This window comes from Morone saxatilis, unplaced genomic scaffold (assembly GCF_004916995.1).
Source record: "Morone saxatilis isolate NCDOM2014 unplaced genomic scaffold, NCSU_SB_2.0 Contig24, whole genome shotgun sequence".
Lineage (NCBI taxonomy): Eukaryota > Metazoa > Chordata > Actinopteri > Moronidae > Morone > Morone saxatilis.
The window spans coordinates 8,438,954-8,461,993 of record NW_023339807.1 but is presented as its reverse complement, the minus strand read 5'-3'; the positions used below and the strand labels follow the sequence as shown (position 1 = coordinate 8,461,993).

Here is a 23,040-nt window from a genome sequence, read left to right as displayed (position 1 = left end):
ATCCATCTATCCATCTATCTATCCATCTATCTCTGAGACTTTTTTGTATTATACAGATGCGTAACTGTCTGGGCAGCAAGTGGACTCTAAACACTCCTCTATGCCCTCACTGCGCTTCGACTGAATTCAAGGTGAACCCGAACTGCGACTACCACCACCACTGGTGAGCATAAAAAGCATTTTCTAAAATGACTGAGAACTCTTAGTACACCTGCAGAATCTATGCCCTTTTCAGCAGCACTGCGCAATGGGAGCTGCAAATACAGCCTGACCACCATTATTATTACTGCTACTAGCATTGGAATAATTACAGTAAGGATCGCTATACATCACAGGGTCAGTCATGTTATCAAGTATAGATAAATATATAGATATATAGAGACTTTTGATTGTTTCTTTGGATGTATTTATCTTCATATCTAGCTTTATAAAGACCATTAGTTAAAGTGGCACTATAAATGAATAAATAATATCCAGTTACCAAGTACTTAAAACACTTTATTTCAAATCTTTACAGATGTATCACAACTAGAAGTTACCCGAATACTAAAAAGGTGGGATACTGAACTTAACTGTAACAAGTACATTACCTAGTTACATGATGCAAAAAGGTGAATAAGCATAAACGTAAAAAGGTACAAAACATATTACATAAAACTTGATAAACTGCCTGAATTATACATCTGAAACATGATATTTAATGCCAGGTAAGATTCACCAATTTTTGACAGATTCATTTTGTTTATGGAAGAACAAGTGCAACAAGGAGACGGTGGGAGAGGTTACACTTCTGAGAAATAAAACAGTACCTTTCCAGAACATGTACAGAGTCAATACGTGATTCCTTGTGAAAATACAGGGGCTCTTTATCTAAAATCTGCAATATTTCAGGTGTGAGAGGGGCAATGGTACAAAACATATGGAATGAGCAGACAATGGAAATTTAATTTAAAAAACATAATGAAGCAGAGCTTACAAATTGGTGACTGAAAAAGGTTGCTTTATAAATATAACTGTTAAACATTCTTCCTCACTCCGTTTGAACCAAATGAATACTGCATGATACAGTAAAATCTTTTAAAAAGTTTACAACCCGTTCCCCACTATCCCCACCCCCTCCCCAGAAAAAAATGGGCTGACAGGAAAACAAAATAAAAAGGCAAAAAGTTGAGTAATTAAAAAAGTATGTCTGTTGCAAGCAGTGTTTGTCTGTTCTTCCAATGTCTAAATAAGGTGGAATCTTGGTCCAGCGGTGGCGATGATGTCGCTGTAGGGCTCAGACTGGGTGACCTCGATGGCTTGTTGCTTCTTGAGGACCAGGAAACTGTAAAACTTGGCAGCTGCCTGCTTCTTGTTGTTGTTCCGGCACAATTCAAGCAGGCTGATTGAGTCTGCGCCTGTCTTAGCCATGACGCGCTATGGGGACAGAAGCACACGAGTGTCAGAGTGTCATAACATGCAAGTGATGCTCATCTTTCCCCTCCTTTCATCACAAGAGTAAAAGAAACACTAGGCAAGGAAGCCGGGTTCCCCAAAGACAATGCTTTTCTGATTAAAACACCAAAAACTATTTAGCACATGGCAAATAAACAAAATTGAAAATGAAACCAAATGAAATCTGCACACATAATTCAAACTTTACACAACCAAATAAAAATACTATAACAACTGTTTCCGTCTACTTAAAATCTGTTTTCAAAATGATTTGAACACAGTGATAGCTTTTTTGTACCTGGAGCCCATGCAGCATCTGCTGGGTTCTCTTGTTCCATCTCTTCTCCTCCTGATCTTGGTCTCCACCCTGACCTTCTTCGTCCTGAGAACCACAGACAACAGTGATCAGCATCAAGTGACCCAGACTCACACAGCAACACATACAATCAATAAAAGCTCGTATCCACAGAGGCATTTCCTATAAACTGCAAAACAGTTTACCAGAAATGTTACCCAATACCTTTGCTATGTCTTCTTAGTCTGTTTTCTGATTTCTTTTATAGTACTTTAGTATTTATTAAATGACTACCAGTTTACCAGAGAAAGCCACCACCACCCCCACCACCCCCCCCTTACCTCTTCTTCATCACTATCATCCTTCTTGTCTTTGCCCTTGTCACCAAGCAGGTCAAGCTCAGGGACAAGCTGGGTGAGGTTGAGGCTGCTCTCCTCAGGGGGCAGATCCACCTGAGGCATGTCTAACCTCTGAGACAAGACTGAGCGGTCAGCCAGCTGTGGCTGCTGCTGCTCCAGGGGAGCCATCTGAAAAAGGGAAAACAGGGTGCATATGGAAGAACCAAGTTAGGACACAATGCAGTTGACTGAATTAATTGTTTCATGTTTATGCCATTTGATTGTTGTTTCCAAAGTTTGCTTCAGAAAAATTCCAAATACAAAAGTCCTCATCTGGTGTAATATTTCCATTAGATAACAGATAACACCAACGTGAGCTGATTAAAATGAAATAATCACAAGCGGTCTGGAACAGCAAGCTGTATAACAAATGCCAACCAATTTGTATTACCAATGTATTATGGTTTAAATGCTTAAGCGCTGAAATAATCCATCAGAGGCCTTTCACGAAACCTTTTAATGTCTACATTTGACCACCTCCACATCAAACGCTGAGGGATAACTCCAGTGTTTTGACAGAGAAAAGGTGACATGTACTCACAGAAAGGGTTCCCTCTTTGTCGAGGGTCTTGCGTTTGACACCACGGGGGGTGGATGGAGGAGGCATGACGGTCTCATCCAGGGTCGTCCTGCTGCCCTCCATTGCAGAGGCTGCCAGCATGCTGGGCTCCTCCATGATAGTCTGGTCTGAGGGTCGGATAAGGGAGATTGTTAACAGAATGTCAAGAAATGTCAAAGTGAACCGTCCTTCAGCAACTGATGGCGTCTTAGTTAGGATTTCTGCCATCAGTTTTTTCCCCCCTCACACAAAACTAATGACATGTCTGCACTGGGATTTGACCTCCTCTCCTCTCTTCCAGCAAGACTTACCAATAACATCTCTGTGCTGACTCATGACCTCCTCTCTAGGCACCTCTGGGTTCTCCAGCTCTTTGAGGAACTCATCCAGGCTGTCTGCTTCGCCGCCCTTTCTCCTCTTCCTCAGCTCGTCTGGCACCAGAGGTGTCAGGCAGCGTGTGAACATCTAACAGCAGAGAATTTAAAGTTAAACTTTAAGGGAAGTTCTAGTTTTCAAAAATACAAACTTTATGCTAAGTCAGTAGTACAATAAAAATCTAGGGACGGCTAGCAAGAACTGATGCTAGACAAAAAGAAAAGGGGGCTGCTAAATTATGCATCAACACACACTTTCATTAGGTATTCTGGATGGGTAACGTGTGGGTGTGAAAGGATAGGGAAAAAGACGACAGACAAAACCAATCACTTTCTCCACCTCCTGTTCCTTCATTGTTCTCATTTTAAATTCCCACAACCTGAACAGAATGTCAATGAAAGATACAATATTATAAATCGACTTTCCCCTTTTCTATTAGAACAGTGTCTGTTTGACTCGGAGAATCAGACCTCAGGTGTGGCTTGCTCATTAGCGTTCCCCAAGTGGTGATATTGTTTTGTAAGTGATTTCCGGCAGACGGCTGACAGTTTCAGTATTTCCTCAAATAGTCGCGAATGGACACGTGTACATATTTATCCACAAACGCATGCAGATAGAACATGTGTTACCTTGAGAAGCCTGGCATTCCAGAGGGGTTGAGCAGGCAGAGAGAAAAGCTTCTCCACTCCTCCAGTCTCCTTCCACATCATAAGCTTCTTAGTGGGAGGGGCGAGGTCCAGAGTGGTGACAATGTCCGAGTAGTCAGACAGCTGGGCCCTGATGGTCTTACTGTCCAGCTCCTTCACACTGTCCACAATCAGCTTCCTCTTGCGCTTTGCCTTGGTCTCTTTTACTGGAGACGTGAAGAAAAACGTTTCAGTACGTATGCTACGGTTGACCAATAATGCTAAGCACGAGGGCTCCATAGATCAGCTGTATGTCAATGCTGTGTTGCTCGTGGTTTTTAATTTTTTATTTTTTTTTTATTTGTAATATTGCCTGCAACTGCTCAATACAAGGTAGTGAAAGGTATAGCACAATCTTTACTAGTTGACAAAAATTTCTATTGTACACATATTGGCATATTAGCCAATCGTAGTCGTAGCATTCAACATGCACAGTCAAATGTGTAAAAGCACCATTTCCTATGAATTGCTGCCTTTGCTCAGAAACATTTAACAGAAATAATTAAGCATTTAGATGAATAATTTCAAAAGACTGCTAAATGCTGCAAAGAAGAATAATATAAAAATAATTCAATATAGAATTCAAGACAAAAATAGAAATGTATTTTTGAATACAGCCTTTTAAAATTCTACAGAAAGGTAAGGTAGGGTCTTACCAGTGATGTCAATGGGCTCCAGGGCAAAGGCCTCCTCCTCATTGTGAACCAGAGTGGTCTGTTCTGTCTGGTCAGCCATTGCTGGCAGTGGCTCTGCTGGACCGGAGTCTGGGCTGTCTGGACCCGCTACACACAAAATTAAATTAGGTTGCAATTTCCCTCAAACAGACAAGTAGTGACACAATGTGCACTCCACTAATAACGGCACATGACTAAGCAGCTTTTTCAGCTGATCAATTAAACACGCAGGCAAGACTGTTCTCTTCACATAAGTGTACTTAATAGAAACCTCACAACTCTATTAGAGCGTAATAGAGACAGTGTCTAAGTCACAATTTCCTATTTCATATGCTTTGCAAAACGACAAAAGAGCCTTGCTTTACTTACGTGACTGAAGGTTGTCAAAGTCGTCTTCATCGTCTCCGTGATCTGGAGGCATCATGACACTTTCTGTGATGGCCGGTGGGTCATCAAAAATACCACCTCCGTCTTCAGAGCTCAGTAGCTTATCAACTAGGAGATAACAAATAGGATTCACTTGACAATCATTTTTTAATCACTTCATCATAAATATCTCACAGAACAGCTTTACAATACAGTCTAAGCTGTGCTATTAAATAGATAAAACTGCTCACCCAGCATTCCCCCATCACTGTTACCCATGGAGCCATCCCCAAAGTCATCATATTCCATGTGGTTGGACTTATCAGGGAGATTAGCTGGGCCAGGCTCGGCCTCTAGCAAAAGGTTAGAGGCTGTGGCACCGTGTATGATATCCTCCTCAAATGTGCTGGCGTCACGCATCATCTCTCGGTCATCCATACCAAAGTCAGCTGGAGAGTACAGCAGATCGTTATTATAAAATATGAAGAGTGTCACTTTTTTTGTTTCACACAACAATTCTATTATTCTAACAGAATGTATCTAAAATCTATACCATCTAAAATGATTCTGCAGCATGACACACTCAAGTGGAAATTTACAGTTACACGGTAACAGCTCAACCTATTCATATATTCATAGTATGAATAATGTCTTACCAAAGTCATTGTCCTGCAGGAGGCTGAGGTTGCCAACATCTTCCCTCATGGTGATCTCTTCTACTCTGCTCTGGTTCAGGGTGAACTGCTGGGCCACATCTATGTCACTGTTTGAATAAAGCACACACACAAAGAAAACACATCAGGGAGGTGCTTGAACAGTTAGTGCTTGAATGACGCAGTATGAAACAATCAATCTTTCAGCTGATGAAAGTATTTAAAACAAAAGATGGATTTCCAATCAAAAGACTATTAATTCACGGTGATGGGGTCTGTATCAAACAAACACGTTTTCTTCAATCTTAGGATGTGCAGGCCAGGGCATTTCTGCAGCACTACAGTACTTCATTGTAATATAGTCAAAAAAATGACAGCTTTGTAATTTGGATATTGCACTTTGCGATTTGAATAATATTTCAATTCATTGTGCAGGCCTACGTGAGAGCAGTAAATGTAAATAACTTACTCCAGATCAGGAAGTGGCTGGTCAAAGTCATGAAACTCTTCAGGTAAGGTGATGGCATTGTAGGCTGCTTCTCTGTTCTCCTCAGGAAGATCCACCACACCTGAATACATACAAGTGGCAATGTTGTTATAACACAACTTTAACCCAATGGCCCTATGCCTCACAATACATAACCATAACTAGAGTACCACTGCAACCATTTAAAATACTTTGTTGTTTGGGAATACTGATTCAGAAAAATGTTTAAGTGGTTTATCTTTACAGTCTCATACATCCCTGCTGGTTAAAGATTCACTCCTGTTGCTTTTCTGTTTTGGCCTCAGGCTTGTCTGTTTCAGTGAAGGAAACTGCACAAACTCCTTTCTGAGAAGGAAAATTACAGTATGTACTTTGCTGCAGTACCAATTTGGCTCATTATTCCTCCTTACCTGGCCTAAAAGCCATTTTGATCTTGATGAAGGCTTCATTACAGTCAGCAAGCAGGTACTTGGCCTTCCTGTGGTAGATTCTCACCACTCCAAGGAGCAGGTGGCCAGATGTACGCAATGCCATCTTCACCTAAGATAAAAAAAAAAAGGAACCAATACCATGAAAAACCAAAGAAAAGTTGTGTTTGCGAAGCAGATTTTTCTTATACAAAGACTGAACTGTGTCATCGTTGCCGACTAACATTGTACAGCAATCAGGTAGTGCCAAACGTCAGAGTAAAGACACAGTCAAAATAAACCATTTTAAGAAAACACTGCAATTTCTCGTTTTAATGAATGTTGCTCTAATGTGTTTTCATTATTTTTGTCAATTTAAATAATCCTGCTTACAATTATTGGGAGGCAACAATAAAGGGACAAAGCCATGCAACAACTCAGAATCTGAGCAACACTCAACCCTACAGAGTGAACACACGGCTTGCGGCAGAACAACCACAATGGACTTTTGTCTTGTTACCTTGGGTGAGATGATGCTTTCCACGCTGCTCTCCAAGTTGCATTCAAACACGTGGGCCTTGGTCAGCTTCTTGTCCCAATGGGCCGCTAGCCAGATCTTGGCCAGCGGCCCACGTTTGCTGAGGACAAAGTGGGCGTAGAACATTGCCCTGGTTCCCCTGGCTCACACACTCACAGGTATGGTTTACCTGGAAAACATGATTGATTCATTTATGTGTATGGAGAAGCGATTCTAAACACAGGTCAGGATACAAAACACAAGGCACAAGCTACCCGCACACATCAGTGATTTGTTTGATAAACAATTCTCAACATCTCCGGCTATTTATGGTATGTGACGAAACAAAGAAAAGGGACGTTTTGACTAAAGCTGTGAAAGATACCAGCCACCAATCCTGACTTTATATTGTGCTTAAAAACTTCATAGAGCACATTTAAAATAAATTAAAAAAAACGGTTTTTTTTTTTAAATGTAGATCTTCTCAAAAAAATATATAACATATTTACAGTTAGATGTATCTTTTTTTTAAATGTATTTATTTTCACTATGGACCATTTCCCCCTTCTTACCAAGGCAGGAAACACCATTGCAAAGATGGGAACGTTAAGCCAATTTTCCCTCGGGACTGTTATATTAATACTGAATATTTAATATTATTATTAGCCTTGGGATTATAGATGAGGGGCTGCTGTCTGTCAAGGAAATTTTTTATGGTCCTTTGCGCTAACGCAAGCTAATCTTAATCTTATGCCGAAGCCTTATTAGCTAACGCATAACGTTGACCCTAAAAAACGACCAGGCTCTCTCAAAGCGCTTCGTTTGTTTGCTGTTTTGTTTATTTTAACCACCTTGAACCGCTAATGATACTATTTGATAGTAAAATACAGAAGCAGGGCACGATATATAGAAAACGAGATTTCATCAAAACAAGCGCTGACTTGACTGAAGTTCCGCCTATTTCCCAGTCAGGGACACAAACATAGGAAATGCACATGTCTGCCTGTTCCTCTGCGTCAATGAATCATTCATTCTTAAATAACACAAGTTACCTGAAAGTAATATCTGCGTGGTTAATGTGCTCATTCAATACAGTGCTATACGTTAAAAGCGCCAAGGGGGATCGCCAGTAAATAGTCGGCGCCATCAAGTGGGACGAACTAAATTAGCCGCCAGCTAACTACAAAAGGAGCAATGAAATCGTATGCTGTGCGTTAATGTAGCACAACGCTTTATACCGATGTTACTTCGTTGAAGTAAAATTATTGCTTTTTTAAAATCGGCGGACAAAAATACAGTTCGTCCACGAGAAGAAAGTGAAGAGCACATGAACGAGGCGCTCATTAAAACCTGCTCCTACTTTTTTCCCTCTAGCAGCACAACTGTATCGTTAGCTGGTCGCTAACGGCTCCCTGTACAACGAAGGCCGCGTCAAATAAACACAAACGTGCATGCTTATTTCCTCTCTTAAAAAGGCACAAAACAACGCGAAAATATTTCCGCTGCAACCACACTTACCGACAGTGCCCCTTTTACAGTGAAATCCCAATGATTATGTTATTTCTCCCAGCGAATTCTCCCCTGTTGTACTCATTAAAACAGCCAAGATGGCGCCAGTCGCCTTCCTCCCGCTCACCGCTGTCCTTTTAAAATCGGCAGGATGTTTACAGTCAAAAATGGCGGAGGAGGAGTCTGAGGCCGAGCGACAGTCCGCTGTGAGCACCGAGCGGTGTTAGGGGGCGCTGTGGCACAGTGCTTACCCATTAACAGTATATTAGGCTCACCAGAGACATGGAAGGTGCTTGGCCAATACATATGATTATGAAAAATTATAATGAATCAAATACATTTATCATTATTGATATTACATTGTGGTTGTATAATGTTAATTCCATTTTTTGTTAGGGGTTCACGTCCCACTGGGGTTGTCCAGTACAGTGCTAAGTGTGTGCACTCCAATGGTATTGGTGTCTGTACTCCGCTCCCATCCCCAACTGTCCCATCCTAATCTTTTGAAAACAACAGATTTCATGTTGTAACACTGGTAGTGACCCGGGCCCATTGTGACTCACATCCTGTACAACGCTGTCGAACTGTGGTCTCCCACTAGACCTTTTTTTTTTCACATTTTGACATGTCATAGTAGGAAAAGCACAGGTGACATTAAAGTGTAGGATTCAGTGGCATCTAGCGGTGAAGTTGCAGATTGCAACCATTCGAATACAGCTCAGCCTTCTGAGCATGTGGGAGAAAGTACAGTGATACTTGTGAAACTTGCGAAACCCACTCCCTCTGTAGAGAAAAACAGCTCATTCTAAGGTAACGTAGACACTTTTCTTATTTTCAGGTGAAAATACACAAATGAAAACCTATTTCTCTCAATAGATCATTCTAAATGTTAATCGCTGGACCTTCAATAGCATTCGTTACTGGGTTCCATATAAGGGTCTTGGTTGCAGGCCCTGCTATTGTGCATGCTGTCTTACTTGCATGCTTACTGGGACACCAGTGACACCATCAATTAAAGTAAATTTAAAGAAAAATGTAGAGAAAAGAGAAAAAATAATAGGTTACATAAAATTTACACAAGGATGAAATACTGAACTACTAAAAAAATCAGTCCTTTGAACACTATACTCAGTGGGGAACGGCACATCCGTGCAAACTACAGAAACAATTTTTCAAACAGTATATTAGATACAGAGATGAGGAGAAACAAGCTGGACAGAGAGACAGACTCATCTACAATCAAATTGCAAAATTGATATGCAGTAAAGCGGATTTGTCTCATAGGCCGCAGCATCTGTTGCAGTAGAACTGCTGCCAATTGAGCATGTTGATGATTTAGTAGCAGCAGGGCTCCGTGTCACTATATAAGGAAGGCTGAGGTAGTGCTCACACAGCATTGGAGTAATGTTACATTTAGTTTTTATTATCAGCATTGTTTGTTCAAATAAATTGAAGTCAAATTCAGTGAACAACCAGTAACAATATACAGATGGAAAACGAGGTAAGGTCACAGGGCATTTGAGCTGCGTGATAATCACATGATAATAACACTGTCAGTAAGCATTTCTCACTTTTAAGTGAGGAATTCATTCCCTAAATGGATTTAAATGTATGCTCCAAAATCAGATTATCACTCTCAGCACATTTCATCATTGCACAAACAGGCTCACTGTGAGATTAATCAATTATTGATCTGTTCAACAATTGAAAGCTATGAATAGTATAATGAAAACTGGATGTAGATTTCCAATGTACATCCCTGATTTATGATCATATTAAATCACGCTATTTTTATAGCACTCTAATGTCTTGTGCAGCATACACTAAAATTGGTATGTGACTCATTTTAACACAATGCAGCACAACCATGTCTAGATGGTGACACAGTTTTGGGCTGCCATCTGTTAAACAAGATAATTTTATCCAGATAGATGGCTGATTGCTTTCTGTTGTTATCATCAACATATACTTCTAAACAGCCTCAGAGAAATCTCTTCTATACTGATACTTTCCTGCTTTAGATTAGCCAATTTGGTCACATACAAGGTATGAGTCACAAAGCCCGAACATCTGTTTATCTCTACATACCAAAACAGGGGTATATTATTATCAGCACAGCTGTATGAAATAAAACTCTCACTGAAGTATTCTTACATGCACACACACACACACACACACAGGCTCAGAGGAGAAGTGGGCTAAAAGTAGAGACAGATTTTTATCTAGGCGAATACTGATTGAAGAATTATATTCCTTTAATCCTGTAAAATGAATTGTTTCTGGCTAATAGTGCCATAATGTGCCTAATCTTAATGTATTCAATTATGTCGCCCACAGGGAGCCCCTTCTACTCTTCTGTAACAAAACTGCTTTTCCATTAGGCACTGTGTGACATTCAGTTGTACTCTCACTGCAAATGTAGTCTTCAAATTCTGTTTGTTATTTTTATTTTCATTCTTATTAAAAGTTATCGGTACATATTATCAGATTTAATTCGTGATGGGTTTCTTTTTATTTCTCATCATTATTTTTACCCCGATGAGCCATTAACACTGGCAATAAGGAGAAGAAACTCCATTCCAACAACCATCAGAGAAACATGTGGTGTGTTTTTAGTTGCAATGTTCAAAATAAAGTGGAGTCTAATAGACAGATGCCACGATACTGACAACATTTCCCACATACCAAGGCAGCAAATCTATAGCAATCAGTGAGACCAAATGAAATTGAAACATGCTGCAACCAGCAGTAGGGAAGGGCATGCATGCTGAGAGCCATCTCCACTCCAGATACACATCTCATCAGTAGGATTAGGAGACGTTAGATTGATTAGCATACCATTAAATCACACAAGCAGACTTTTGGCATTGGATAGGCCCCGCAGTATAGTGAAGTTTCATCTTGCTTTTATTGAAAATCACTTATTCCTCACTCCATGCAACAAAGCACCTACACATCTGGATCTCTTGTTTTTTTTTTTCTGTTTTGGTCCCCAGACGTGACTGGACGTGGATGTGGTCTTGGTGTAACTGTTCAAATGGTTTTCCTTTTGGTGTGTCACTAGATAATTTACCCTGTGTAGGCACTGGCCCAGTTTGTACATACGTAACATCTTTTTTGCTTTACGAGTTTAGCCCAGTTTGGTGTGTGTGTGTGTGTGTGTGTTTTGGGGGTAGTGGTCTCTCCTGTAGCTGTTGCTCCAGCTGAGTTGGCAGCTCTCATGCACCATGGGATCATCCTGGATAGATGCTGTTATTTATGCAGCGTGTCTAAACCAATCATCCTGACACAGATTTATATAAACACAGCAGTTTCTTGGCATAGAATGAGGTTCACACACACACAAGGAGGAAGCTAAAGGTATTATTTAGTTTGGCTCTCCCTCAGCGGGCACAGTGCATAAACCCAACATGCAAAATATGTTTGGGAAGCCTGAAAATGGGTTGCCAGCAGGTCAGAGAGGAAGGGGGATGACATGGTAAAATGGGGAAAAAGCAACTACTGTTTGTGTATCCAGTTGAGTATGTCTTTTATAGCACACTGTAGATTTTAAATATGTAACTAGTATATAAGTAATATAGTATTATCCAATATTATTTTGGAAAGACAGGCAGACCACCAAAACATTTCATTCACAAGAAATATAAAGGGTCAGACGAAAAAAAAAACACAAAAGACAGTCAATTTATATCAAACATTTTATTCATTGATTTTTTTGTATTGTTTTTATAAAATTCTTTTACAAAACTGTGATTTTTCCTCTATCTTTCCATTTTAATTTCTATAAAATTAGGTCTGCAGTTACAGAAGAAGGTAAAGGAAGCCAGTAGAGATTCAGTGGAGACAAAATCCTGTTTTATAAATACTGTTTATGGGAGAATTATGTGTGTGTTACATGTATTACTATACTTGTGATAACAAGGAAGAGGGGTCCTCTATTGTGCCCTCACAAGTATAGTAATACAAGGCAGTACGCGTAAAAAAAAGTTCCTACAACAGAAAAGGCAGGAATGTCAGAATCAGATGTGTGGTGATAAGTCTTAGTAGCACTCCAGTGTTAAACAATATCATTTAGGAAGCCATTATGTGTTACTGGATATTGATAAAGAAAAAACAACCTACTATGAAATGAAAACAGGGACTTGCTCCATGCACAAGGCAGATGGGAAAAAAAACTAAAGCGTATTTCTTCTGAAGGCACATCAATATATAACCCCCTGCCCTCTGAAACAACATCAGGAAAGAAAAAAGAAAAAGATAGAGAAACTGTCGTCTTGAATATTGCACCAAGTTCATTTCTGAAATGTGATTCTCTTTACGACCATATTCAGTTGTCTTGATAGCACTGTGTTTCAGTAATACCAGGATTGTTTATTTGCTGTCAAGCTCATATCACATTCTCAGAAATGTAAAATACCATGCAGAACCCTTCTCTGCTGATTTCTCAGTCTCTCACGCATACACCCTTTCCTTCCTGTCTCCCTCTCTTTCTCACACACTTAATCTTATACTGACAGGATGTACTTCTAATCAACCAAATAAATATGGGAATGCATGGCACTCCTCATATCAGATGAAAAATTATAAAAACAAAAATAGATTTGATCTATTGGCACACATTGGGGTGAAAGGTACAGAATGGAGAAGCTTAGCAAAATGATCATTTATCTTTCACAAAACTGAAGCTGGAGCTACCAAAGGAGGCATCAGGGCAGGTGTGATTAGATTCCTATATTAGTGTTGCTGGCTTTACAGGATACTTCATGGACAGGTAAACTTTGAGTTGATGATGCACAGTGATTTTAAAATCGCAGGTACACATTCTAGACTCATTAAATTAACATTTTCGGAGAACCTGATATGACATATCAAGGAAGAACTAAAATGAAGCGTGACTGTTGACTGACGTGAATGGACCCAAACACTTGTAGTGACTAGTCATTTGGCCTATTGATCCATCTGCAAAAACCCAATTTCATGTTCCACTGACACGTGGCAATCATACGGACGAGATCCATGTCTCAAATTGTGAAAAATAACATAAAAACGGATCAAGATGTTATTTGTGAAAAATGCTGAAATTATGGAACATACTTGAACATCCGGGTTTTACATTTAGCCTCAAAGCTGAATGGCTGTTTAAATCTGTGTTTATCAAAGTGACAATCTGCACATATACTGGAAATTGAAAGGATTCTAATTACCATTACCAATTATCATGTATTTATGTTGAAGAAATACCACAAATGAGAATAATTACTTAATAGAGCATATCTCCCCAAAGGTGTCAATTTCTCCCCTATAACTTTAAACAGCACCACAGATTTTTGCCCATCTGGTCACATTTGTTTATAACAAAAAATATATTTAATATGATGCCAACTCTGACTGCTTGACGCTACATGATGAAAGCAGTATTAGCCCACGTCAAGTACTTGTCAGCCAGGGCTACTGCCAAACCTGTCACTGGACAAAATGAAATTGGGTCTATGGCATAGAGACAATAAGCGTATAATAAATATCCCTCGCTAACCAAGCCAAAAAAGATCTATTCTCTAGTTTTCACAGTGGTTTGTGTTTCAAACAGACCATTGGTTGGCTCAGTTGGCAAGCTCAGCCTCCCTTAACCAAGGCAATTCTAATGATTATCTATTGTTCTTCAGGCCAGCACACATTCAAGTACCAATTCTAGCTTGTCATATAAGTCTTTACCAAAAAAAAAAGTAATGTAGAAGAATTTCTGTCTAAAATGAAAAAAGAGAATTTCATTGACTTTTGTCTGAATTTCTATTTAGTTCCTATGGATATCCATCCCCACATAGCAAATCTATTCAAATCTAGCTAGTAGTGTACGAAAACAAAAAGTTAAAAATGGCACAAAATAATTTTCCATTTCCATTATAATTAGTGAGGAAAAATGTGAATGCTGACCTGAAGATCCATATTCCAATCCAAAATCATAAAATAAAATCAAAAAAGCAGCAAGATCAAGGTGCTCATTTTGTCTTTTTCTCACTCCCAGATCCAAACGCCATTAGATAAACTTGAGGCACTGTGAATATCAGATCAACGATCATAACTCAGTTCTGTGGTCGAGGGGTTGTCATTCCTCTCTTCACCCACCCTGCTATTGGTTTATATTAAGACAATACAGAGAGTAGTGCTGGCCATTCATTCACTGTATAAAAAAAATAGCTAAACACAATCCCAAAATAGTGTTATCCTCTTCATAGTCACAATTATCATTAATATTTTGTCAGCAAAAACTTTCAGGAATCTGTGCAGAATGTACAGAGCGGAGCAGTCTTTTTCAGCGGGTTGGAGTTGGTGGTTTGCCACTGTTGGGACACTGAAGCAGCAAGCTATGATATTCAACAACTCCATGACTTTGACCACTTCAGTTCAAAGTTTTTAAGTCCTCAGGTGTCCTTCAGTTGGTTGTAGTCAAAGTGTATATAGTGGGACCTGTGTGCTCAGCTATCCCCCAATACACATAGGAGAAAGGGTAGAAAGGATAAATGGAGGAGGATACAACCGAAGAGACCAGTGAATGTGGTGTCCTCCACAGCTGTTCTAGTTTATTTTCCTTCTCTCCCCCTGTACCCGATCATGTTTGTTTCTCCACTGATCCATCCATGGAATCATGGAAAGGCTCTGAGTTTCTCCATGTGTCCGCCCCCTCGCTCTGTCTTTGTTCTGTTCATTGAGCGGGGGGCTCTGGAGGGTTATAGCCTCTCGATGTCCCTGTACTTCTTCCGCAGTATGGACACCTGGTCTTTGAACAGGACTGGGTCCAGCCTCATCTGAGAATGGACCAGGGGCATTGTGCCAAACCAGCTGGCAAACTTGTTCATGCAGGTCTGACGCTGGGCAAAATGGTCCGGGTCAGCCCAGCGAGAAGCCCGGGAGCTCTGGGGGTGAGACGTGGTGATAGGATGGGGAGAGAGGGGGAGAGATACAGACATGAAGAAAGAGAACGACAGAATGAATAATGCATCACAAATTACTGTGACCTTTCAGAACGTATTGTAATTATTCATAAGGTTTTTTGTTTTTTATTGAAGGCCATATTGCAAGAAAACCAATTTCAATTCACTTTAATTTCAATTCAATTTACAAAAGACTGATGTTCTATTTTAACAGCCACCGCTATTAGGGTTTAAGTGGTACGCTATGTCTACAGCCTACCAGCCTCTACAATAATCAGGAAGAACATGGGTCTCTGTCTGTTCAATACTGAGCATCATTAGGAACAACAAATGATTATGTGGGCATCTACAGCTCTGAGGCAGGTGTTTAAAAGAGGATTCTAGATATTGCTACTGTCAGGAGTGTTTTCTCCTGAGCTTATGATATGAGTAGCTACTTCACGAGTCTAGGTTGTTGATGTAGTTGGAAGCCTTGTGTGTGTGTGATTGTATTTTGCTCCTGTGTGTGTAAAGAAAAAAAAAAAACGTATTTAGGATAAATTAAGTTAATCTTCTTCTTAATTTGCAACTGGTTTTACTGCAGACATAGTGCTACCTTTTACAAGTAGAGACATTCTTACTACTTTGTTTTTTTTACTGTGCATATGGAAGACAACTTAAAATATCAAGACCTCTTTGCTATCATGCATTATTCATTATATTGCTCTGGAATAGGGCCACCTATGCAGCCTCAATGATAATATATGGCGTTTTTCCATACACATGTGCTGGCCTGGCTGGACTCTGACTTGGCGCACCATCACAGCATAGCAGGGATTTGTATTTCCACAACAGGGCTACCTGCTTCAAGTTGTGTATTTACAGGCAGAGAGATCCACAATGGTCGAGAGAGCTCAAGATTGAATGAAAAGGGGGCCGCTAACTAAGCTCCGCTCCGGGGATAAAACACATTTCACTTCCTATAAATTCTTCACAATAAAAGTCTGCGGTTATTTTGGTTTTCATCAGCAGTAACTTAACAAGACTCATATACGGCTGAGAGGGAACAGAGAAACAAAACTTAAAACCAAGGAGATTCAGTCAGAAGCTACAAAAGTACTGAGAGCTGAACGCTCAAACACTGAGACTTTTAAAAATGTTTGTCTCTCTGCTCTCCCGTACAGACAGGAGTTGAGTCTTGCATGTATTTAGAGGGAATAATGGGGGATCGTAGTGGGTTGGCCGTGCTTTGGCACTACCCCAGACAAGGTCCATCTCGGCAGTTTGGCATAACTGGCCACATTAAAAGTGGTAATGGAAATGCAAATCAGCACGGCATGGTTCGAATCGGCATGGCCAGGATAAATATTCTGCCTCACCTGTCCCATCATGGTCTCCTTGTATTGTTTCTTCTGGGTGACCTTGATAGGTGGTAGTTTAGAGACGGAGGACACCAGAAAATTCATCAGAATGTCCTCACAGTTTGACAACTGGTCAACCATGGTCTTCAGACTGGCTGGAAGGTAGGTGGTGTACAAGTAGTGGTAGTATCTAAGGGAGAACATGAGAGTGAACGTGTTAGTACTGAACTAAATGAATTGACAGACTGTCATTGGAGAGGAGTGAAATATAGTAGAAGCAGACAGCAGTTGCGTCAGTACTTGTGATAGATGGCAGCCCCAGTCAGCACCATGGAGTAGTCGTTGGTCCATTTGGAAGTGTAGCCCCACCTCTCTTTGTTGCTATCCCAGAAGTGACTACGGGCTGGGTAACCAACAATGCGGTCTGGGAAACTCTGCCACACTGTGAAGGCAAAGTCCACCTGAACAATGTAGAGACCAGAGAGAAACAAAGAGACAGAAAGAAGGAAAGAAGACATGAGGCCAAGAAACCAGGAAGAGATCATTGCAGGGAACTCTATTGAAAAGATACATAGACACATAATAGTGATTATATAATTATCAAATGTCTGCTGTTGTTTTTTGGAAGTCTGACCTCTGTAGTGGAGAGCACGGTGTCCTCATCAAGACTGAGCACAGCATCAGTGGGGATGGTGTCGTAGGGCAAAAAACGACTGCTTATCACCTGGCATTTGCAAAACAGACACATACGTAAAATGTTGACAGGTTGCTAAAAGGGTGTAAATACTGCAAAAATCAGTGTATAAACAGGGCCCGTATACGCACAATCAAGGTAGATCTGCATGACAAGCAGGAGTACAAGCTTCTTCATGTTTGTCTGTGCTACAGAGTTGTTTCATCTTCCTGCGTTAAGCAGAGTCAGCCAAATATACAGGCCGACATAACACCAATGACAGCAGAAATACAGCATTTCACTGATGAGCTAAAATCACAGATAGAAATCCACAAGCAGTGGAGCGTGCTTCCCTTCCTGATGAGCCCTGCAGACTCTGTTTTGTGGCATGTATCTATGCAAATAACTCTGTATAACAAGTGCTTATAAAGTGGTTTCCATTTTTAGAAATATGCATGCTGATTTAAATCCCAGTTAGATTTTTACCCCTGACAGCAATGACTTTGTTGGGCACATCACCATTCAATTCATAGGGCCTAGGCTAAATAAACACTTGATGAAAAGACATGTACACTTTGATTTAACCATGTCAGATTTCAAGAGTCCAAAACTCAATATCTGTTAATGCCAGTTTTGAAAGAAAAGAAAAGTACTGGTTGAAGACACCTAGAGATGGGCAGGACACAGCAGAATCCACCATGCACTACGACCACTTTAACTACTTGGTAAGAAACTTTGGGGTGCCTGCAATTTTACATCCTGAATTGAATTGACCTGAAGGCTTCCAGTGCTGAATGTGAAATGACTGCAGTAAAATTGCCTAATGAGAGAAGTATAAGGCTATGGGTTTTTTGTTACCTTGCTTTCGCCCTCTATAACAATGACAGGGACTGAGGTGGGAGGCCAGCGGTGCTTGGCAGGAAGAGGCTTGTCACAGTTCCACAGAATTATCACCTGCACAAATGGAAAACAGGTAAAGGGTAGTTATCAATGTGAACACATGACCATATTCATTTGCATACCTATGTATGCACACCCAATGAGAAATATGTTAAAATGTAAGTCTTTTTGGTGAATTTGCAAAATGCCAGAATAGTAGAATATTGGGTACTGTAAAGTAATGTCCAGTGAAACGATCCAGGGAAGATCGTCCTATATTCCCTACAGTGTGCATTAGTGTTATAATAGTATCTGTAGAGAGTGTAGTGTCGGGGTGAATCTGTTGTTGCAGCAAGGTTGGGAAATTATTTGGACAGCCTCCTTTCATCTCCAGCATGAATAAAATAATTAAGTTCAAAAGCAGTTTTAAGCCAACACCAGCACTTTACTGATTTGATAAACCTTAGAAATGACACTGACATAGCCAACAAAGCTGCTTTGCTTTCCGTTTAACATCTTAAAAACACTATATGGACTCTGTGTCTTCATTTGCTAAACATTTATAGTTCCATGAAACGTCTATTCACATCACGTCAGAACCAAATAGTAAATGTAGATCAGCTTAATCTGATGTGAGGTGAGTGAGTTGGGTTTTGAATTACCTGAGCACAGTACGGGGATTTGGCCACAGCTACAAGCAGCTTCATGACTGGCTGGGACTGGGAGACCAGTGGGGTCACCACGTGAATGATCGCTGTAAACTTCGGGTAGGGCTTAATACCTGAAAACAGCCAGGACACATCAAAGGTCAAAAAAAGAAGCAATTTAGATCTGTAAGGTAATATTTCAAGCACGAGAATGATCTCCCGAATTATGTTCAGGTGTGTGGAATTATCACTTGAACACGGAATTGCACCTTTTTGACAGCTTTCAGCATCTCTTAGTTTGTGCTTGTTTACATCCAGCTGTTTACTTGGCATCCAGTGTAACTGAAAGGGTCTAATTAGGCTTGTGAAGGAAAAGGAGCCAGTTAACCAAATCCCAATGTCAGTAACAAGCTGCATATCTGGCCAATTAACCAAGTACAAATACAACATGGCAACATGGCAAGTCTAATTGGTGAGCTTCTCTGTGACAAATCCTGAATTAATAAAGATATACTGCATAACTTTTAGCAATGTCACCGATTCTCGTGTTAGTTTAGGAGTATTCAACAGCTGTCACACACCAGCTGTTCCTGTGTTGTGGCATAAAATGAAAATCAGTCTATCAAACCTTAGGGTGTGCCAGTAACGTGGGTCTTAGCATATAGCAGCATGTGCATGAATAATTAACTGACCCAGCTTAGCGTAGTAGAAGGGGAATTCTCCCAGGTATGTAGAGTACTGAGGCAGGGTGAAAAGGCCTCCAGGCAGACTGTTCCACATGAGGTTACTCCTTGAAGTGTGCTGCAGTACCCGGTCCTGGATGATCTGCATAAATAGGAGGTGAAGAGATACAAATTCATGTTTTCTGTAAAAAAAGTCAATTGATTGAAACAGGTAAATAATAATTAAATGTCCATGACAGTCCATGGTCCTCTGTGACGCATAGAAAGAAAGCTCAGGCCCAGGCCAAGATACAGTATGATTTACAGTATACTTTGAGCGGTCTATAAATTAGCTTTGAGCCAAGATCTTCCATGCTCATTCACTTCAAATTAAGCCACTTCAATAATTATGCCAGTTTTATATACTGCTTGGAAAAAGATACTCTGGTGCCTCTAAAATTAACAACTGAAATAGCGAGTCACTTCAAATAAACAAAAAACCTGCAGGCTACAAATAAAGTGGTTTTGGTTGTGCTTTCAGTGTTCTGTTAACAACAAATTAATATCCTATTATTTAATTCTCCTTCCATTGTTTTCTTCTGTAGAGCTCATTTTAGTTCGTTATGTATATTTATTTACATTTGTCACTCCATTTAAATGAAATCGTATCACAAGTCACACCCCCTCAATATACGATATATTACGCATATACAATTCTAGTTTTCTTATTAGTTGGATTAAGGCTTCACAGACGACTACATTTAGAACACTACAACAAACTTAAGTGTTAACATCCATAAATACCCTCATTAGGAAAGAAACGGCTAAACATATATAATCCCAAAATATCTTTTCCTATTCTATCTATTCTATCCAACTATTTCCTTATAAAAATAAATGAATAGGGAAGTTGCAAGTTGTATCAGCTGAAAACAAGACTTTGGTAACAATAATGCAAATCAGCTTGCTTTAATTTCATTTTGACTTGACATAATGTGTTCATATAAAGAAAAAACAAATATTACTCGATTGAAATTGACAATTATGACTTAAATGCAATTACTCTGGCTTGGCTAAGTTGGTAGGCATGGTTTAATTGAATCACCCTTGGTCTGTCATCTGTGAGAATGGAGCAAAACTACCTGAAAACACAAGCAGCTATGAAGAAGTTCAGTCAGTTCCTTTGGCTTATATTTTACAGCCAAAAATGTCTTCACTTCATAAACCACTATATTCATTAGCATTTTACTTTTTACAATGGGTAATCAAAATGTTTACCATTCAAGTTATGCTGTTATGTTCAAGATACCCCTGAAACGGTATTAACATTTCAGTTAAAATAAAGTGGGCTGGCATCAGCTGTTCCATAACTCCCAAGTGTACTGTTTGTTTGGCCCAATATCACATACAATGTGTGAGCGAGCGTTATAGGCCCACAGCATCAACTGCTTCTCACTACACCCCAGCTTTGAGAAGAATCTTACAGAGTGAGAGGATACCTTAATAAAACATTAAGCATTCTCTGAGCTCTGGGGTAGCTACAGAGCAAAGTAAACACTGCTGACTTCTTGCAGGATATTGTTTACAGTAAAAATAATTTTACACTAATATAAGCCAAAACACTTACTGGTCTTGTACTATGGCATGTGTTGAAACAGAGTTAAGATAGTGACATTGTAAACAGATGGAAGATCAGCTTCTTGGGGATGTAACTTTACCCTGCTGACAGAGAAATCCCAGCTCTGCTTTCCAGTGCCCTGACTTCCTACCTCAAGGGACTAGGCCTCTGTAACCCTATCTGAGGACAGCAACTAATGGTGTAAACTGCAGTCAGCAATAAGGCTTGCATGTAACACAACTGAAGGTCAGCAGTACTTTTCATATTTGTTGCTTTATAATGAAATATCAAGATTTAAACATTCATCAAACAAAATAAACATCAGCTACAAGCAAATCATTGATACATTTATCTTCTCTATCTGTCACTACCACCCATTATTTAGCTCCATTGCATTCAGACTTGGAATGCAGTGAAAAATCCTGCCTTACACATTCTGCTTATCGTCTTGCTCCCTTATCCGTTTTCATTCCTCCTCGTCTTTGCTTGTTAGTAATTTTAGCTCCAGAGCAGTATGCTAGCCTGCTACTCACCAGGAAGAATATAGATTAATGGACTCTGACAGGAACAAACTACTGACATGATTGAGAGTCAAGCCAAGCCTCAAAAACATGACAGCAGATTTTAACAATATAGATCATCCCTCTTGGTTTAATCTAGTGTGGAGTAGTTACTGTAGGTATTATGTCTACAACTACACACTGTGGACTTGTAAGCCTGTCAGTACTTATGACAGGCTTACTAGTTAATAACTAGTATGAACAGAATTAAGTGACTTACAAAATCTGTAAGAAAGTACAACAGTTTACAGTAGTTTTAAAAATTGCAATGAGATTTATTAGATTAAGATTAATTAAATATTACATAGCCCTTACCCCTTATATAGATATTTTCAACTGCAACTATATTGTACGTATGAAGATGAACGTGTGTGTACCTCCAGTGTGGTCAGTACGATCTTCTCCACAGAGTTGAAGTAAGCCTCCCATAGGAACTGCGTCTGCTGTCTCAAGGACAGGATCTTATCCTGATGGATGGAGCGCACCGTTGAGGGGATCTGAGGCAGAAGTGAACACATGTTAGCATATTTAAATGAGCACCTGCAGTCTACACTGGATACTATAATTTAATCCTTAAGTGACAGCACACTGCACGTGAACAACTGTGAGAACTGCCTATAATAAATCCACTGAGTGAGTCTCAGCTGTCATATAAAGTAAATCTGATACAGCTGGACTGGATGTTTAGAAGACATTGGACACTATGTAGAAATAATAAATGATGTCCTTAAACACCATGTAGCAATGTTGATTACAAGAGGCAAACACACTCTTTAATGACTCCACACATATTGGGTGACAAACATGCAGACTGGAATAGGACGCAAAGAACACGCGCACACTGCAGATGCATTGCCAACCCTTTATAAAGATCAGGCCTGATGAAAACCTTCTGTGGTCAAAAAAAACATATGCAGTCATTCTAATAAAGGAACTGGCAATGTGACAGTAGTGTGGAGATCAACTTTTCTTTTTACTTATAGTGTTGACAAAACTAAACCCAGCTTCAGACTCGTATGAAGTTTATACCTGTAATAGCAGCCTTTCATCACCAATCACAGCTGCTGTGTTCCAGTCGATGATCTCTGAGAAGGGAAGCTCCCAGCCATTACTCAGCATCACTGGCACACAAGCTGCCTATAAGAGTAATACATAAAAACACACACACAAAAAACTGTTGATTAATGAGATGAATGTGTTAAGTTTGTATATCCACAGGCAATAAAATAGAGACAGACTGGAAACAAGAGAGAAATGAAAAAAAATTACTAAATGGCTTATGCTCTGCAAACCAAAGCCATTACTATACAAGGTCCATTTCCCAAGCAATAAAAGCAGGCACTTCAACCAATAGGGGCAACTCATCCTCCAA

At 39.9% G+C, this 23,040-nt stretch overlaps 2 protein-coding genes across 2 annotated transcripts in view; both read right to left on the bottom strand.

Moving 5' to 3' along the window:
* Positions 1–477: 477 nt before the first annotated feature.
* On the bottom strand, positions 478–8,522 carry LOC118336009 (double-strand-break repair protein rad21 homolog A-like). The gene is made up of 14 exons (XM_035672540.1): positions 8,370–8,522; positions 6,855–7,041; positions 6,338–6,467; positions 5,910–6,009; positions 5,444–5,550; positions 5,039–5,236; positions 4,791–4,916; positions 4,404–4,529; positions 3,691–3,914; positions 2,998–3,151; positions 2,669–2,814; positions 2,071–2,256; positions 1,733–1,816; positions 478–1,416 (listed from the first exon to the last, which is right to left on the bottom strand). Exons 2-14 carry the CDS (start codon positions 6,996–6,998, stop codon positions 1,225–1,227), a joined length of 1,917 nt encoding a protein of 638 aa, XP_035528433.1. The 5' UTR covers positions 6,999–7,041; positions 8,370–8,522; the 3' UTR covers positions 478–1,224.
* Positions 8,523–14,616: 6,094 nt separating this feature from the next.
* LOC118335836 (exostosin-1a-like) overlaps positions 14,617–23,040 on the bottom strand; it is a 34,666-nt gene continuing 26,242 nt past the window's right edge. Inside the window, exons 3-11 of the mRNA XM_035672293.1 lie at positions 22,698–22,805; positions 22,046–22,165; positions 19,521–19,653; positions 18,844–18,962; positions 18,161–18,256; positions 17,264–17,353; positions 16,930–17,090; positions 16,648–16,819; positions 14,617–15,271 (exon numbers count right to left, since the gene is read on the bottom strand). Of these exons, the coding sequence (XP_035528186.1) occupies positions 15,086–15,271; positions 16,648–16,819; positions 16,930–17,090; positions 17,264–17,353; positions 18,161–18,256; positions 18,844–18,962; positions 19,521–19,653; positions 22,046–22,165; positions 22,698–22,805 (1,185 nt within the window). The 3' untranslated portion in view covers positions 14,617–15,085. The remainder of the gene's footprint in view (positions 15,272–16,647; positions 16,820–16,929; positions 17,091–17,263; positions 17,354–18,160; positions 18,257–18,843; positions 18,963–19,520; positions 19,654–22,045; positions 22,166–22,697; positions 22,806–23,040) is intronic.